This window comes from Mesoplodon bidens (assembly GCF_964165515.1).
Source record: "Mesoplodon bidens genome assembly, chromosome: 5".
Taxonomy (NCBI): Eukaryota; Metazoa; Chordata; class Mammalia; order Artiodactyla; family Ziphiidae; genus Mesoplodon; species Mesoplodon bidens.
The window spans coordinates 129959087-129977741 of record NC_138161.1 but is presented as its reverse complement, the minus strand read 5'-3'; the positions used below and the strand labels follow the sequence as shown (position 1 = coordinate 129977741).

The 18655-nt window shown below is 49.0% G+C and overlaps 1 protein-coding gene across 1 annotated transcript; it reads right to left on the bottom strand.

Moving 5' to 3' along the window:
• Nucleotides 1-441: 441 nt before the first annotated feature.
• SIAH2 (siah E3 ubiquitin protein ligase 2) lies at nt 442-17670 on the bottom strand. The gene is made up of 2 exons (XM_081235587.1): nt 17124-17670; nt 442-2009 (listed from the first exon to the last, which is right to left on the bottom strand). Exons 1-2 carry the CDS (start codon nt 17535-17537, stop codon nt 1452-1454), a joined length of 972 nt encoding a protein of 323 aa, XP_081091713.1. The 5' UTR covers nt 17538-17670; the 3' UTR covers nt 442-1451.
• Nucleotides 17671-18655: the final 985 nt, after the last annotated feature.

Genomic DNA, 18655 nt, shown 5'->3' with positions numbered 1-18655 from the left:
CTAAGGTAAGCAGTCAATCCTCACCAGGCATTCAGGGCTAATATTGTGAGTTCCTCTGAGGGTTTAGGGTTGGGACGTAGGGACTGGGTCACCCTGGCTTTGAACCCAGTACTCTGGACATCAGCTCTAGCCAAGCCTCTTCCTTCTGATTCTGTAAAGCAGGAGAAATACTCTCCTTCCACAAGCTCTGGCACTGTCAGGCAGAAAGAACCGCTCCAAGGAGGAGACCTGCCGCACCAATGACACTCTGTGGTTCAGAGAAGTGAGTTTGGACCCCAGTGGTGCCACCAATCCGTGCCATGATCTTGGACGAAGGATGGTTTCTTCACGTGGAAACAGTGAGAGCTCCAAGCCCAGGATAGGGGTGAAGCTTCACGGCACCTGCACCTAGTAGGTACCCAATACATATGCGTGATTCCACTCAGAAGATGAAGCAGGATATTCATTTTTGAAAAATATTTATTAAAAAACTAAAGTGAACGTGGCAAAAACAAACAAACAAACCCAACGCACACCTTTCAACAGCAAGCAGATGACACCAGTTATAAAGCGCTTCCAACTCTACTCATCTAGTCTTTCCCACCATCTAAGTCAAGGGGGTCCACTGAAGGAAGCCACATGTAAACAGGTCTTCTGGACTACTGATGAGCAACAACTACGGGAGAGCCATCAACAGCCATCTGACTTGCCTTCCTAGGCAATCCACCCCAAACACGAGACAGTGACCAGATCTCAGGACTGTGTTCATGGGGGTCTGTAGTTCTAGTTTTAATTTGGGGGCGGGGTGTGTGTGGATGAAACAGGAGAAAGACAAACAGTATCAGCAGAGGGCAATCTTAAAGCACCTTTAAAATCTGGACCCTTTCCCACAACTTAACCCATTAATTCTCAAACTCTACTGTTGGAAAGAATCCCCTGATGAGATTGTTAAATTTGCAGGCTCCCCAGACTGCGTGTTTCAGGTGAGCACGCCAGGTGATTCTGTGCACATTGGTTAGCCATCTGGTTTGAGAAACACTGTTTAAATTGCATTAAAACAATTCCTACCCCCTTAAACACAAGATAAAAGTAAATTTAAGGAATCTGCTGACAGTCACTGTGCTTTTGTCAACTTGCAGGGACCAATACAGGGAGGCAGGCAGGAAAGAGCCTCCGATTCCTAACATACGGGTCTAGAGGAGCCCGAACAACCTGTCAGGTGCTGTTAGGAAGTAAATAAAATTGAATGATAAAGTTGATTTTAGGTCACAGAGCGGCCTCCAAATGACTAACAGGCCAACCTCCTCCGTCCCAGTTTAATGACCTTTGTTGAGCCAATGCCAGATGGGAAGCTGCCGTTCACACAGAACACGGGGTAACTGTGGGTCCTGACTTGTGAAGACATCGTGAATAAAACATCTATAAAAACCTTTATGAACCATAGAGCGCTATGCCCAGATCATTTCGGTGCATCATGGACAACACGTAGAAATAGTCACATTGATTCCAAGGTTCCCATTATCTGCGAAAAGATGCGCTATGGCTGTGTCGAACACCAGGCAGTCGCTGTTCATGATGGCCGAAGACACGCCGTCGTGGATGGACCGGGGCGTGGCCTCCCAGGTCAGTCTCCTCCGGTTCCCGTTCAGTTCCAGTCTGTAGGCGAAGTTCTCAGCCTGCTTGCGGGTGCCGATGAGCAGGACGATGGCGAAGAACTGCTGGTGGCCCTCGTACTTCTCTTGTTTCTCCAGCACCAGCATGAAGTGATGGCCGAAACACGACTGCATCATCACCCAGTCCACAGCCCCCGGCAGGTTAATGTCTGTGGCCAGGAAGACGATGTCTTCTCCCTGGAGGGTGGTGATGCTCTTGTGGGCGTGCATGAGGTGGGACATCACAGCTTCCAGGGACCCCTGCCACTTGCAGGAAGCACCGGGACAAGGGCAAGAGTAGGGACGGTATTCACAGATGTCTTCGTGCTCCGGCTTTTCCGTGTGGTGCAGGGTCAGGGAACAGCCCGTGGTGGCGTACTGTGGGGACAGAAAGGGTCAGAGTGAGACATCGGGCCTCCTCAACCTCTAGGGGGGCAAACCTCTAAGAGTCTTCACCCGCTCAGGTTTCCGAGACTTAAACTGCATTCTTATTTCCACTACTTTTGCTCGAGAGGAGTTAGATCTTGAAGACTTCAAAGTCTCAGTGCCGATTCCTCCTCAGCACTGCCGTGCATAAAATCAGGAGCACATCCCGAACCAGGAATGAACTGCATTCCTGCCCTGGTCCCAACACTTAAAAACATGAGAACTCAAGTGCTCTTACTATAAACGTCTCAAACGAAATTGTGAAGCCAGCCCTAGAAAATCTGGCCTTTTCCTTATTTTCTGTGAATTTAAAGAATTTTTAAAAAGAATTTAGAATTGCTTAGGGGTAGGATAAGGAATATATGTTATCTCCAGACTAGTTTTCCCCTACAGACAATTTTGCAGATAGTGTAATTCCCCTCCGTTGTCCCTGTCCACTTCTTCCTGGCTCAAATTGTGACCAGCAGGCAGCTTGTGGGAAGGCTGCCCTGTGGTTCCCTGCTGTTGCTGCTGGAATGACCAGCCCAGGGCAGAAGAGAGCCCGCTGGACTTTCCCCAGACCCCTTCCTCGAGTCCATGTGCACTGCACGTCTCTTCATGACCCGGTGGGTCAGGTCCTCATGACAGGCCCGGTGAGAAGGGGAACTCAAGTGGGTCCTGGAGTGGCCGCTTGTCCTAGATGAGTTTTCTGACAGTCTCTCCCTCCAACGCCGCCTTAATAGGGTGGGAACAAAACCTTTTCCTCCCTGCACAGGGATGACATTCCTGATGGATAAATCACATCTATCATGAGACAAGACCACGCCAAGAGGAATTAGATTTCTATACCCAACCTTCATAAGAATGACCATGTTAATTCCCAGATACCAGACGGAGAATCAGCTCACAAGTAGACACTTGCCCAGAGTACTATGCTGTGGTTGTGTCAAGGATGCGGAAACCTGAATGAACTCTTCAGGTGAAACCAGAAGTTAGCTTCATCCCCCTCGAGCCCAGGGCGGCAGGTATGCCATCTGGGTTCCCCCACTTGGATCCCCCTGCCCCCTGTTGAGACATGAAGACACCAAATGAGGGAAGGGCCACGTCATTTTTCTTTTCTTCTTTTTTTTTCTTCTTTTGGCTGTGCCAGGCAGCTTGCAGGATCTTAGTTCCCCAACCAGGGACTAAACCCAGGCCCACAGCAGTGAAAGCGCCAAGTCCTAACCACTGGACGGCCAGGGAAATCCCCCATGTCATTTTTCTAAGATGCTATGTCCAATGCTAAAAAAACCAAACCAAACCCCACAGCTGTTTTTGCTTCTCCCTACCCTGCTTTAGGGAATAAACCCCTTATAAACTTTAAATAGGTCACATTCTAATCCTTACAGCTGAATTCATCACTAGCAATAAGCAGACACTGAGCATATTCTCCTTACAAGACCCTAAGCTGTAGTCACGGAGTGGATACAGAGCAGAGAAGGCAGCTACCACCCTTAGGGAGATGAGTCTCCCCTAATACGGAAGAAGAGGGTGGCTTAAAGAGAGAAATGCAGCTCCTTCCTCCTCTGTACCTAAAGTGAATTATAACGGTCTTCAGTAGGAATTGGCAGAAATAGTTGACAGTTCCTTACTTTGCCCGTAGGAATTGTGTATTCATCTTTTAAAACCACAGACTAATTTTAAAAGCACAGGTATAAAAAACTTGATCAGGAGAAACACATTTATTTATCCATATATATTTATAGTTTGTGTTCCTAACAGTGCAAGGCCCTAAAAAACAAACCTCTGTTAACTGTGTTTTAAATCTAGGGTGAGGCTTGGAATACGGAGGCTTCTGATGGTCTTCTGTGGGTGACGGGTGAGGCGATTCTGCCGGGTGTTTAAAAACACACATCCACACAATAAAAATAGCAGGAATTGGCCCCGAGCCTGGCAGATTCCCTGGCTGAAATAAGCCCTCGATATTTGGATCTGAAGACCTTTCAGCATTGGCTGTTTACCACAGCTGCCTAGGAATAATTCCAGGAATGAGGTGAACTCTGGCACAGAGTGTACAGAGAAGCACCACCTGCCCCTCTCCCCCAGCCCAAAGCCCCAGACCACTCCAGGTTCACGAAGTCAAATGTACAACAAATATTTATCACCCAGCAATCATTTTAGAACTTTTTCTTGCATAACTCAAGTAGGAATATTTATATTCTGAATTATTGGTTTGCCTTACAAGTCACGCACTCTTCCTTCGACCCAAATACAGAGAACAGGGGACCTCCCCAAGTTACACGAATAGACCAGGCATTGCTTAGCATCTGTGTGGACAGTGACCTTATGAGAAAAGATCTTGCTACAGCCTCTATGAACTTAAGTAAATATAATTTTAAAGTGTTAACGTGCTTACTCTGCTTTTCCTGAACAAGCTGAACTTTAATGCCAATCTATTCCTTCTCTTTTCCATCATGGGTGAGGGTGTGTCTTCATGACCACTGGCACCACTGTTAGGACGACTAGATTAGACATGATCTCTAAAAAGAAAAGATCTAGGGGCTTCCCTGGTGGCACAGTAGTTGAGAGTCCGCCTGCCGAGGCAGGGGACACGGGTTTGTGCCCCGGTCCGGGAAGATCCTACATGCCGCGGAACGGCTGGGCCCATGAGCCATGGCCGCTGAGCCTGCGCGTCTGGGGCCTGTGCTCCGCAATGGGAGAGGCCACAATGGTGAGAGGCCCACGTACCACAATAAATAAATAAATAAATAGATAAATAAATAAATAAATAAATAAAAAGGTCTAAACTTTAAACGTGTGTGCACTCACGCACACATACACATGCACTCTCGTGCCACACTTCATACTTGTGACAGTCTCGCCATTGTTCTGGAATGACGTTCTTGTCACCTACATTAGGGGCACTCCTCCAGGGATCAGAGGGCGGGCTTCAGGGTCTGTGAATTCCCCAAGACTGTCTATAAAATGGTCTAGGTGCCACTGAGGGGCAAACCCAAACTGCACTGGTCCCTGGGCTTGTGTTTTCTCGATAAGCTCCAAGGATTTCTAAGGGCTGCCAACCTCTGTGGCGCAGACCCGGCCCCCTGTGGTGTTTGCTGTCAGAGGGGCCACATCATGCAACAATAAACAGCTCAAATACATCAGAAGAACGGGTAACTATGCGAAGGAAGACGGGGTGGGGGGCGGTGATAGGTGATTTCAAAGTGGGGAGAGGTTGGGGAAGAGGGGGGATGGGAAGCTTCACTGTGGATTAAGCGGATTGTGGATGGTGTAGGTCCATCCAGTTCTAGCAGAGGGTTGGTGCAGCAAACAGTGGGGATAAAACCTAAGTGAGCAGGAGGGCCCAGGTTCCGTCAGGGACATCACTGACAGTTTAGTTGATTTTCCGGGTCTCTCTACAGCAGCACTAGTGACAAAGAGCAGATAAGTCTGGGTCTGGGGGGCTGTGCATTCGAGGATGTTTAGCAGCGTCCCTGGCCTCTACCCACTAGATGCCAGAGCATCTCCCCACCCACCACGTTTTGACAACCGGAAATGTCACCAGGCCTGGCCAAGTGTCTCCTGGGCGGCAAGATCACCCCAGTTGAGAGCCACTCATCTTCAATGAGTGACCAAGCCCGGCGGGGCAGCCGCGCTCGCAGCCGCGAGGCGGGGCCACGCCAGGAAGTGGGTCAGGCTGGTCACCGGCCCGGCCAGCAGGCGCTGCCCAGGGCAGCTCAGGAACGCCAGCCCTGACGTTCCATCTGCTTTGATGCCCCGTACCCTCCACCGAACACACACACAAAACACCCAGGGTCCACAGACACACTGCTTCTGGAAGCAGGTTCGAATACGAACTTCTTCCTTGGGTGGCAAGCAGAAAAAAACAGCCCAGAAAGCAGCCCTCCCTAAGGAATGAGGTGGCGGCACCTCACAAACAAGTAACCAGCAATTAGGCCCTCCCAGCCTTCCCTGGCCTCTGGCAAGAAAGTCCTGAGGCTTCTCTCAGTCTGGCTGGGGCCTGCCCACCCAAGGGGAGGGTTCAAAGGATGCGCGCTTTCCTTGAGACGCCCGCTTCTTCACTGCACACTCTTGTTCCTGAGATAAAGCACCTGGGCTGCTTCGCAGAGGGCTGTCTGCAGCCTGGGACACATCCATGGTTATAAATGAGATTTCTCTACCGGCAAATATCCGCTCGTCTCTTCCGGGGCTGAGTGGGATCTGCTTTAAGTGAACCTCTTTAACGGGAGGTTAGGGGAGACATGGCCACACACAGGAGCCCAAAGCTAAAGAAGAATGTGTGTGGCATGGGGGAGATGGCCCAGCAGAGTGAGCAACAGAGCGATGTTGAAATAACATCTCTGACTTCTCTTTTAGAAACTCTGCACGTTGCGATGGCTCCAAAGTCTTGTGCAAACACGTTCTGCCATGAAAAGGGCAACATGTGACCCGGTGCCTCATTTTGATGTCTTTGCAGAAAGCAGTAAATAGTGCCAATTGTTTTCTGGACGTGGGGTTTGAAGGTTGTTTTACTTAAGCTGGAATTTAGACAAGGTTTTGCCCTTTTTGGCATAGAGACACCTTGACACTCAAATACACACGACGAGGTATGTCAGAAACGTAGTCAAACACTAGACACCTGTTATTTACCTAAGAAACACAGGCATATTATATTTGTTTATGGAATGGGTATATAAACAGAATTCTTAGCCTGCATGCTAGTTAAGGTCATGGATCCTGTGACTGGTTTAGAGTAAGTCTTTTCACCTACTTAATCAAATCTGAGTCTGTGCGATTCAAGAATGATTTGCTGGACTCCAACAATCAGCAGTCTATGACACTGGAGGCGCCGTGCGCAGAGGCAGGTCCCTCTTGGGGACTGTGAGGTAACCGCCTTGCCTCCCCTGCTTACCTCCTAGGAAACAGTGAAATGTAGGAGCAAAGTATCTGCCAGCGCCTCAAACGAGAATGGCTCAAGAAAAACAAAGTACAATATATACTGTGCGGCTGATGCCTATAAACTTTTGAATTAAATCCAAGAAATGACCTTGTCTTGGAGCAAGCAAAAGCAAAGTGCACTTTCTTTCCATCTAAATAAGCTGTAATCATCACAGAATGCACACTGACAGCCAAATGCAATGTCTGACCCTGGACTGGGAAACCAAAATTGCTACAAAGGGCATTACTGGGGCAACCACTGAAATTTGAATATGGACTCCAGATTAGATAAGAATATCTACTGCATATCACATTATCACCTTATTTACATAAACTATTCGTGTGGGGGTGTTTATAGCTTTTCTGAAACCTTATGTAGAGGGGGAAACATGATGCTTTCGTCATTTTGATGGCTCTATGTCCCTCTTGCTTAAAATGTGTTTACAACCACTGGTAGAGTGGCTGTGATTAGAACTCAGGTACCCAGTGTCCTGTGTAACCTTGGATTGAGCCTCCCTACCTACCAAGTCACCTCTGAGTGGGTCCGTAAAACTACCTACTACTCAGCCCTTGGCTGTTATTAACCAGGGGAGAATTTCAGACGTGGGCAACAGGAGAAAGTGACATCTCTTCTTTATTATAATAATCATACTCACCCTGCATCGGCCTGTCTAGCATCCTTCCTCTAAGAACTTCAGCGGATTTTCACTTAACTCAAATGGTATATTCCTCACCTCTGCTATGAGGTAGTGCAAAGACCTAATTCTCTACCCATAGTGCAGGAACAGTTTCACAGAGAAGACAGTGTCACTCAGTACTTGAACTGGCAAACAGTGGTGAGGCTAAGAAAATACTGACATTTAACTTTATAAAACTTTCTTCTGGAGAAGGCAATGCTAATTCACATCTTAGGCTCAAAAATTCCTCCTTTTTGCCTGAGAAAAAGTCGACGAGCCCCATGTGGCGGAGCTTTCCCTACTCTTGGGGAGGGGTGTGTGTGCGTTTGGCCTTACAAAGACTCCTTGGGCTGGCGGGGGGTTCTTTTTAATCTTGGAAATGTTAAACAAAAGTTGACTTTTGACCAAATATACCTCTCATCTGACCATAGCTCGAGCTAGCAGGCAACCCCACACTGGCTTGGAGAACCAGTTTCGTAAGGTCCCTGCAGAGTCTCTGTTCAAGCAAACAAAAGCACCGTAAAGTAGGAGCTGGAGTGAGAGGCGTTATGGGCCTTGTCCAGACTTTCTCAATACACCCTTCCCACCAAGCTCCCACCTGCATGATCAGGTTCACTGCCCTGCCCACCCTTCCAACGGCGCTACGATACCTCCGGACGTTTTATTTCCCAGTGAATGCAACTGAATTCACAAGAAGGCTGAAGTGGTAGGGTTGCCAGATGTAGCAAATAAGGATACACGCAGCTCAGTATGTTCCAGACGATACTTGGGTTATACTTATATCAAAACATTATTTGTTTATTTGAAACTCAAATTTAACCGGGCATCCTGTATGCCCAGTTAAATAAAAGGCCTCCTTCTGGCACCACTACTGCCATCCCTGCAGAAGCCACTACGTGAGGCTGGGATCCCTGTTCCTCAGCTGGCGGAGTTGGTAGCTGAAAGGGCAGGAGGTTGAGACATTGTATGTGTAATTGTAAGGCACATTCTGGAGTTTCTGCTACCCAAACGTACAAACTTTGGGCAACTCTCTTAGGGGGGTGCTGTGTCCTACTTCCTTTACAAAGTAATTAGGAGGATGACATGAGACAATGCACCCAGCTTGGACCCGGTAAACAACATCTTCTACAAGCACTGGCCTTCCATACAGCCCCATCAGGATCTTCCATCCCTTCCTTCTCCGTGGGCATGCTGCTGCTCACCCTTTTTAATTTTTTAAAACATTTTAATTTATTTTTGGCTGCGTTGGGTCTTCATTGCTGCGCGTGGGCTTTCTCTAGTTGCGGTGAGCAGGGGCTACTCTTCGTTGCGGTACTCAGGCTTCTCATTGCAGTGGCTTCTCGTTGTGGAGCACGGGCTCTAGGTGCACGGGTTTCAGTAGTTGTGGCACACGGGCTCAGTAGTAGTGGCTCACGGGCTCTAGAGCGCAGGCTCAGTAGTTGTGGCGCACAGGCTTAGTTGCTCCCTGGCATGTGGGATCTTCCCAGACCAGGGATTGAACCCGTGTCCCCTGCATTGGCAAGTGGATTCTTAACCACTGCGCCAGTAGGGGAGTCCCGTTCATCCTTTTTAACGCAGCTCCAACACCACCACTGAGGGAGGCCTCCAGACTCCTCGGCTCCTACTACTTCAGAAGGGCTCTGTTGGCACATCTATCTCCAGAGTTAGACTCAGAGTTTCAGAAGGATGGGGTGGGAGGGGTGGGGCGATGGCTGGCTAGGCAGATGGTTTGTAGGAAGAGAGGGCTTGGGGCTGCAGGGGATTCCAAGGCAGGGGTGGGTCTGATGAAAAGTTAGTGTGTCATTAGGAGGGGCCAACTCTCGCCTGATGTTATATGAGGAGAAAAAGCAGGCTGCAGCATTAAGAAAAGCAAAAGGATAACACCCATTGCTGGTGACGCTGGAGAGAAATGGGCACTTGATTGTAAATGATTCTACGTGAGAAGGCAAGTTGCTGTATGAGCAATAGCTTCTGATTTCTGCACATACCCTTTGGCCCTATCATTCAACATCTAGGAATTTATCATTAGGAAATAATTATTTTCTTATGCACAGGGATTCAGCTATAGCAGTACTTTCCTTTTCTTTTTTTTAAACACAGTAAGAAAACAGAATGATTTAAATGACCACAAACTGGAGTTTGATTAAATAACTGATACATTCATAATCAACGTTGCATTCCATAACATTCCAGAGTTATGGAACTGCAATACTATGCAGCCATTAAACAGGATCTTAAGGAATATTTATCAGTGTGGAAAAGCAGTCACAATGTGTTAGATGAAAAAACAGGTTATGAAATAGTGTGTGGATTTCCCATCTTACTTGTTTTTCGTTGTTTTTTTGTTTGTTTGTTTGTATATTTTGATGTAGCGGTAAGTTTGCAAGGACATATGCAAAAATGGTGCAGTGGCTATTCTAGGTGGTGGGGATTATGGAAAATAATATCACATTGAAATCTCCCATATGTTCTACATTAAAAATAATGATCATAACTTTTAAAAACATAAAATACACACATAAAAAGTGTTACCTAATCTAAGCAGGCTTTCCCTTCTAAAAGCATTTAAGAAATTTTTAAAAAGTCTCATCACTGAAAAACCAATGCCAGGGCCAATTTATCCAGCTCTATGAAAACCCTACAAAATTAGGAGTAGGGAAGAGAAGCTCGGTGGGAGAAATTGATGGGAGAAAATAAGATTCCTTTTTTTCTTTTTAAAGTGTATCCTGGACCTGACCTCAGACTCTGGCTGTTTGCTTTCTGTAGTTTCTAACTGTGCACATTTATTTAGTGTTTACTATGTGGTGGGCACTTTGCATGAGTTATTACATTCGATCCTCACAACAACCCAATCATCTCCCCATTTTACCTACGAGCCTCTGGGGCTTGGAGAGGTCACCAAGTAGTCACAGTGGGGATGCAGTGGGATCTGGACCGGGAGGCTCGAGGAGGGCTGCTCTCAAAACTACCAGAGTAAGAGGTAGCCTGGGGGAGAAGGAGTGAGCCAAAGACACTACCTTTATTGATTGAAAGTTATAAAATAGGGCCCAGGCCCACACATTTAACACAGGTTACCTTCCATCCATCTCGACAGTGTCTGTGGCTGAAAACTGGGAAGGGGGTAACCTTTTACTCACAGACACTGTACAGTGTAAAATTCATTACAATAAAGCCTTTACCCAACTGGAAATGAGAATGACAGCTTCCCAATTTTTAAGAAACGAATGGAGAAAGATGCACACGTGGGGCAAAGCTGATGAAATTTTGCTAGGGAATTTTCTGTATCTCTCACAAGCGTCAGAAAGTACACTCAGGTTTAATATAAAAACATATTTGCGGGTTTCCCTGGTGGCGTAGTGGTTGAGAGTCTGCCTGCCAGTGCAGGGGACGCGGGTTCGAGCCCTGGTCTGGGAGGATCCCACATGCCGCGGAGCAACAGGGCCCGTGAACCACAACTACTGAGCCTGCGCGTCTGGAGCCTGTGCTCCGCAACAAGAGAGGCCGCGACAGTGAGAGGCCCGCGCACCGCGATGAAGAGAAAGCCCTTGCACAGAAACGAAGACCCAACACAGCAAAAATAAATTAATTAATTAATTTTAAAAAAAGTAAAATAAAATAATTTTTAAAAAAATTAAAAAAAAAAAACCCAAAACACATTTGCTCAGGAAGCCTTTCTGTGTGAGTCACCAGCAACACACAATGGCTCTGAAGGCTGGTGTTCACTCTGGCAAATGTGTACCGACTATGTACCCCTTTCAGGGAGTGAGGAGGACCTTACAGGTGGGAATGAGAAATGTCACAGTTCACGAATTTCATCAGATGTACAAGTCTGGCTCTTAAGACATTTTACACTGAGGTCTTACTGTAGTCATTTGTATACAGCATTTTATATGCGGCTTCAAAAAAAAAGGGCAACTCTAATCCATTCCTAGGCTGGGGACATTATAGGTCAGACCTGCTGTACCTTTTGGTTCTGCTTGTACTAAAGATCACCTTTAAGTAACAATGAGTTAGTCTAGTTCCAGGCGGTGGCGACCTGTGAAAAATCTTTGGCCAACTCTGTGTACAATCAGCATTAAACTTTGGTACTCCTTCCTAGTTGGCGCTTCTGTTCTTGATTTTATATTCAAAAGCTGTGAACTTTGTTCTTGAAGATCTTGAGCCTCACCAGAAATGCACATGGACCCCAGTGCCTGCCAGTACAGGCTTTTAGGAGCCAACCTTGTCAACTTCAGCCAGGAGGGAGGACGATTTCCAAAGTAAAGGATTTTGTCTTAGGGGAACTACTGAGGCTCAAAAGAGATCTTTGAAATTGTTTTGGCAAATCAGCTTATACCCTCAGAATTTTAGGTGATTGATCACCCATCACCTAGCAACCACTGTGACCCCATCCATCTTCCATCTGATTTGGTGAAGCAGAAGGCCTCTCCAGCACTTCTGATCTGAGAGCGCCCACCAGCTAGGGGTTATCTCCGTTCTTTTTTTTTTTTTTTTTTTTTTTTTGCCGTACGCGGGCCTCTCACTGTTGCGGCCTCTCCCGTTTCGGAGCACAGGCTCCGGACGCGCAGGCTCAGCGGCCATGGCTCACGGGCCCAGCCGGTTCGCGGCATGTGGGATCTTCCCGGACCGGGGCACGAACCCGTGTCCCCTGCATCGGCAGGCAAACTCTCAACCACTGCGCCACCAGGGAAGCCCTATCTCCGTTCTTTTTAACTGATGAACAAAAAGGTCCAAGGAAGTAGTGACTGGACTGAGGTCACAGAAAGCCAGGATGAGAACCCAGTCCTGTCTCCTGCGTAGTGCCCTTTTCCCTTGGACAGCTCGCTAGATTCCAAAATTTTAGGGCAAAAAAAGATCCTTGCTATAATCATTGAGTTCAACGCTTTCTCTTAAAGGCACTCAGGTGCCTTGTACAAAGTCAAACATCTAGTCAATGGGACAACAGGTCAGGTCTCCCAAAGGCCAGAAGGTTGGCATTCTCTCTGGGCAAAACAAAGATGAAAGCGAATAAGCTGTAACAGTTGGGGCCTATCAGAGTTCCAAAGTTCATGCATGCTCAGCGTTAAATGAGAACTTCCAGGCTCAATGGATGCTTTCTAGAAGAGAACCAGGTCAGAGGTTGCACACTGGCAGCTGGAATTTGGTCTGCAGACATGGTTGGTTGGGCCTGCAAGTACTGGCTTTACATCTGAATTTGGCCAATGTTAAAAAAAATAATTGAGATTTAAAAAAAAATTTATTTATTTATGGCTACATTGGGTCTTCGTTGCTGCGCGCAGGCTTTCTCTAGTTGCGGCTAGCGGGGGCTACTCTTCATTGGGGTGCGCGGGCTTCTCATCGCGGTGGCTTCTCTTGCTGCGGAGCATGGGCTCTAGGTGCGTGGGCTTCAGTAGTTGTGGCACACGGGCTCAGTAGTGGTGGCTCGCGGGCTCTAGCACACAGGCTCTGTAGTTGTGGCGCATGGGCTTAGTTGCTCCGCGGCATGTGGGATCTTCCCAGACCAGGGCTCGAACCCGTGTCGCCTGCATTGGCAGGCGGATTCTTAACCACTGCGCCACCAGGGAAGCCCAAATTGAGATATGTAACATTCAAAAAATCCAGATTTCTGGTTTTTCTTGAAAAAATCCAAAGGTCTGGCATGGCTGCATCCACATTCCCATCCCTGCCAACCAGCGAGACTCAGGCAAAAGTTGACCTCTTTGAAGGTGGCATGTGTGGTCCAACTCTCAATCACCCCCACTGCCCCTGACATCACCCGAACCTGAGGTCACGTGTCAGATGCCTCTGTCCCTCGCATTGAGGGACACTAACAACAGTGTCACAATCCAACTGCAGGGAAGACTTAATCTGACAGAGGCTTTCCCGTTCCATAATTATTTGGTGATAATGCTGCTAGAAACTTTTAGAGGAGCCAAAGGAAAAGTGGAAAGAAAACGTCTCACAGTGTAAGTGAGCTGGGATGGTTGAGCATTTCCCACGGCTGCGGAGAGAAATACTTGGCTAATATTAAAATACACTGTTGAGTGGGGGGCACCGATGTGTCAACCTTCACTTCTCCCCCCTACACCCATGCTCCCCGGAGGTGGCGGTGGGTTTGAGATAAGGGGATAGGATGCCTAAACTTCTCAGGCGTGGCACAGGCCATAGAATGGACTAAAAATACCACAGGTGGCAGACAGCCGTACTCTGATAGAGATCCTTTTTTAAAAAAGAGACCTGAGCTAATAGCGCATATGGTGCCCTCTATCAAAGGTGCTGGCAGGACTCTAGCCTTTAATTATGTGACCCCACACCTACATAAGGAAGCTATGTGGCAACGCATCCATTTTGGGGGCAACTGAAGCACAAGCAGTTCAGAGCTGGGTTGAAATCCCCCCCAAATATTAGGTTTGTCGGCTATTCCCTCCCTCCTCTCCCCGCCACCCCACCGGATCTTCTCACCCCACAAGCCCTACAACATTCCTGCCAATGAATTTTATAGTCAGCATCTATGTTGTCTCATTGGGATGTGTCCATCTGGTGAACTCATCCAGTCGGATGATTTTGTTACTGGTGTCAACCTCAAGTTATGATTTGGAGCCTTGGAGTATAAGCTCAGATTCCAAATCCCTACATAGTGAGCAGTACAAAGGACGTGTGCCTTTGGGATGCAGGTTTATGGGCTGGTCCACTGTGTGATCTTGACAAATCACTTAACACTTAACCTCTCTATAGGCGCTTGTTTCCTCACCTGCGAAAAAGAAAAGCAAACTCATAAAAGATGACCCATGCAAAGGAGCTGGCAAGCAGAGGGCATCCAACAAGCATTCCACAGAGCCTCCCTTCTTTTCATGGAATTCTGGAAGCCACAGGTCCTTAGAAGTTGAACAGTCCAATCTCCTCATTACAGATGAGGACATCAAGGCCCCCAGAGGTGGTCTCTCACGCAAACAATGGCAGTGCTAGGCAACTCCTGAGACCTGGCTTCTGGTATTTTACTCAGCATTCATTTTCTCCCATAAGGCAGCCCATGAGAGAGACTCAGAGCAGGTAGGGACAGTGACAAGGCAGTCCCTATGATTTCCAGGGGCAAGTGTGAGGCATAGGGCTTGCTAGGCAGACCTAGTTTGCTGAAGTTTGCCACAGACCTCACCATTCCCTATTGCTCTCAGCCTCCCCAACAAACATTATCTCAGTTGCTTGCTGAGCCTCTGTATCCAGCCAAGTTTGGTTTATCCAAACTAACTGGCTGAGCTGCCCTGTCAATAGTCTGGATTACTGATCAACCAGAGGTGAGGCATGCATACTCCAGCTCTATAAATCTCACACATATGCATTCGCACAAAAGTGAGCCCCCAGGTCATTTTCTAAGCTCGGTTCCTGGTCTGCAGGGGGATGGTGGACCCTGTCTAATTTCAGCTTGTAAAGTGATGGCTTTGTCCAAGTGCAGTCTTACCGAATGGGAACTTTAAAAATCACTGACATGTACAGAAATGCTGGATACCCTTGATTCCCAAGAGAACTCTTCTTCAAGAGAGACTTCACATTAGGAAAGAACACATGCTTCAACAGGAACCAGAATTCTGGATCCTGAAAATGAAACTTCATACTTCAGACAGCATGTTGTTAACTGTCCCTTTCCCTTTCTCTAGGGAGCAACATAATGCTTTTATGACACTGCTTTTTAAAAATAAATTAGGGATAGCTGACTGATATCCAATGCTCATTTGTGACCTGTAATTCATCTAAAATAATTTCTTTTATCAGCCACTGAAGGTTTGGGGGAAAGTGAAAGGCTGAGAAGATGGCTCCCCAGAAACCCTGTGGGGCATCTGCCACCTCCTCACCCAGGCCCCACAAAATATCTCAAACCTCAAATATCTACTCGTATGTCACCTATCGCCCAATCTTCTCTTGATCACTAGGCTGCCACCTTCTTCATGACCCTAAGAAAATTTTGGAACTATTTTGTCTAAATTTTATAACAACCTACTACTAGGCTGGGTGGATTAGTAAGCATTACATGAGGAGCAGTTGAAAGCAGAGTAATTTATTAAGGTTGACTGAAAACCCATAGCCCAGACACGGCTTCAAACCCTTATTTGAATATGCTATTTTAAACTTGATTTGTGGTAGGGCACAGACCAAATTAAATCATTTTACTGACTTGAGTCCCAAGCTTCAGTTCTCTGGTGGACTATTTTTAATTTAAAAATAAGCTCTTGCCCTATAAAAGTAAGCAGCAGCAAGGAGAAATGCAAGACAGCCTAAATGGCCCAAGAGACAGTACTTACTTTTACAAAAAAACACAGAAGTATTAATGACATTATTTCTAAGTTCAGAGAGTGAATTTATGGTAAAATTCTAGGTTATAATAAGGTAACATAGATAGGTATGTCTCTGAAACTGCTCCTGAAGATTTTTAACTGACAGATGTAGGTAAACAGATGCTACAATATGACCACACAATGCAATATTATGCAGTCATTTAAAACACAATGACGTAGAGCTAGGTTGCAGACATAGAAAAACACGTGTGATGAAACGAATTTAAGACAGCAAGTTGCAGAAGCCATTTTTGGAGAAAAACTTATGTGTGCATATATAAACCTTTCTGACACTGACATCTACAATTCTATATTCAGCTGCGGAAGAGTATATTTATATATGGTTAGAAAAAACCCTATGCAGATGCATACTAAACCTAACATTGGTGGGAAAGGAGGTGCAACATCTTGCTCTTTCACTTGACTTCTTGTCTCAGTGATGTGCTTTTTTTTTTTTTGCAAGATCATCGATCATTTTTTTAACTAAATAAAAAATAAAGTGATGGGCTTTAAAGAACTGTAACAGCAGCGCCTGCGTGCCCTTCCTGTTAAATTCCCATCAACTCTTGCTTTCACCCCACTTAGTGAAAAAACTCAACTCCCCAGTCCTTGGAAGCCTGGGAGAGGGAAAGGCGTGGCTTACAGGGTTCTCTTGTTGCTGGAGGAAAACAGGCTGTAGGCACCCTTTTTTTAGCTACCCTCCCGAGGGCTCCCACGTGTCAGGGGTGCGCTGAAAGCAGGCGCGGGGTGCAGGAGGAATACAGTAGCAATTCTTCCAAGCCCAGCGCTGGTAAAGGGTGCGTTTGGTTCGCCCTTTCCCCCCCTTCTCAATCCCCCAAAGATAGTCAGCTTCCCGGTCCAAGTTTTACTTGGGCGGCCCAGCTCTACCCAGCCTGAGTACACGTCTGCAGAGTACACAGGCTCCGGGTGGGGAGAGCGTGAAGTGTCCTAACAACGATCGCGTGCCAATTAGGCTGGGGTCAGTGATCGGGCAGCTGTCAGCCCAGAGCTACTCCCAAAGTGGACAGGTGGGCATGGAGGAGCGTAGACAAGGTGTAAACATTTTTTTTTTTTTATTTTTAATAAGCGAGATGCCACCTGCCTCTCAGCGCCTGAGAGTGGGCTGGAGGACACAGAAGTTCCGGGAGGTCGCCGGGCGGAGGTGCGCGGCTGGCACCTGGGCTTACCTTGCAGGGAAACAGGACTGCCGAGGCCACCTTCTCCATAGCCAGGTTCCTGATGCTGGGCGTCAGGGCGCCCCTGCACGTCGGGCAGCAGCTCAACTTCTGGCGGCATTGGTTACACACCAAGTGCCCGGCCTGGCACTGCAGGATGGGGGGCAGGACATAGTCAAAGCAGACCGGGCACTCGAAGAGCGAGGTCAGCTCGTGGTGCTGCGGGGACACCGGGCCAGCCCCGCCGCCGCCGGGGCCCGAGATCACCGCCGCCGCGGCGGGCACCGCGGACGAGCCGGGGCCCGCAGCCGAGATGGTGGCGGCGGCCGGGGGCGCAGTCGGGGACTGAGCGTGCTGGGGCTGCGGCGGCGGCTGCTTGCTGCAGGGTTTGTTAGCGCTGGGGCCGGTGGAGGACGGGCGGCTCATCGCGCTCCGAACCAACCATGGAACTGCGGGCGCCTGCCTGCCGCGGGGCCGCCGGGGTCAAGGTGGTGCGCGCCCCGCGGGCGGCGGGCTCCTGGGCAACGCCACCGCGCCCAGCCCGGGACCGAGCAGCGGAGGCGGTCGGCGCCGGGCAGGCGGGGGGGCCGAACCGCGCTGATGATCTCCGCGGTCCCCGGCGCTCCGAACACCCCTCCGCGCCCCCAGACTCCTCCTCCCGGAGGCGTCGCAGCCCCGAAGCCTAGCGGTGCGCAGAACCACGGCCCACTCGCTCCTGGAGCGGCAGCTGACGCAAGCCCCGGGGGCGCGCGCGGACGTGACGCTTGGATACGTGTGCGGCCGCCCAGGCGCGCGGGGACTGGCAGAGCCACCCTGCGCTGGAGCGCCGGCTCCGCCCGACTCCAGCTGGCAGCACGGGGAACCGCCTAGCGCGGGCGCTTCCTGCCGGGGCTGAGGGCCCGACCCGCGCCAGTGAGCATGTCCGGTCGCCGCTGTAGCCGCCGCGCGGGGTCTTGATTTTCCGGGCTGCGGAGGGGGTGGCCGCTCTTCAGGAAGGCGTTGCCCAAGTCCTCTGGCCACACCCCGGGGAGTCACGCCGACGCGTCCCGCGTCCCGCGGGCGCAATCCAGGACAACTTCAGGCGGGGCGGGGCCTTGATTGGTGGGCGGGGCAGGACGCGGGCGCCAGACGACAACAGGTCGGAAAAAACCGAGAGGTTTCTCTTCCCCGGGTTGAGTCAGCAGCGCGTGGGGGAGGCGTGCGGCGCGGCCAGCCCAGCTCTTCGCCTGGAGCGCGGGGTCAGGACCCAGAGGGCCTGGGGCAGGGCAAGGGACTGGGGTTGGGACTGCAGCGGGCACGGGGCCTAGTGCTGGGCTGTTAGGGGTATGTTTGGGTCACTCCTTTGTCCTGCTCCCCAAGATGGAGAGGAGGTAAACTACTCCTTTCTCATCGGACCTGCCTAAGCCTTCGTTGAATCGAGCGCCTTTGACTTGCTCGCAGGCCGGGGAGGGAGTTCACGGACAGAGTTGGCTTAAAGGAGAGTTCGAGATCTCCAGAATCTAAGAATGTCAGAAATGTGGCTTGGGTCCTGAAGCCCCCGGAAG

Coding starts and splice junctions, on each gene's coding strand:
- SIAH2 (XM_081235587.1), bottom strand. CDS start 17,537: ATGAGCCGCCCGTCCTCCACCGGCCCCAGCGCTAACAAACCCTGCAGC. Junction 2,010..17,123: donor CAGTCCTGTTTCCCTGCAAG/GTAAGCCCAGGT, acceptor CTGTCCCCACAG/TACGCCACCACGGGCTGTTC.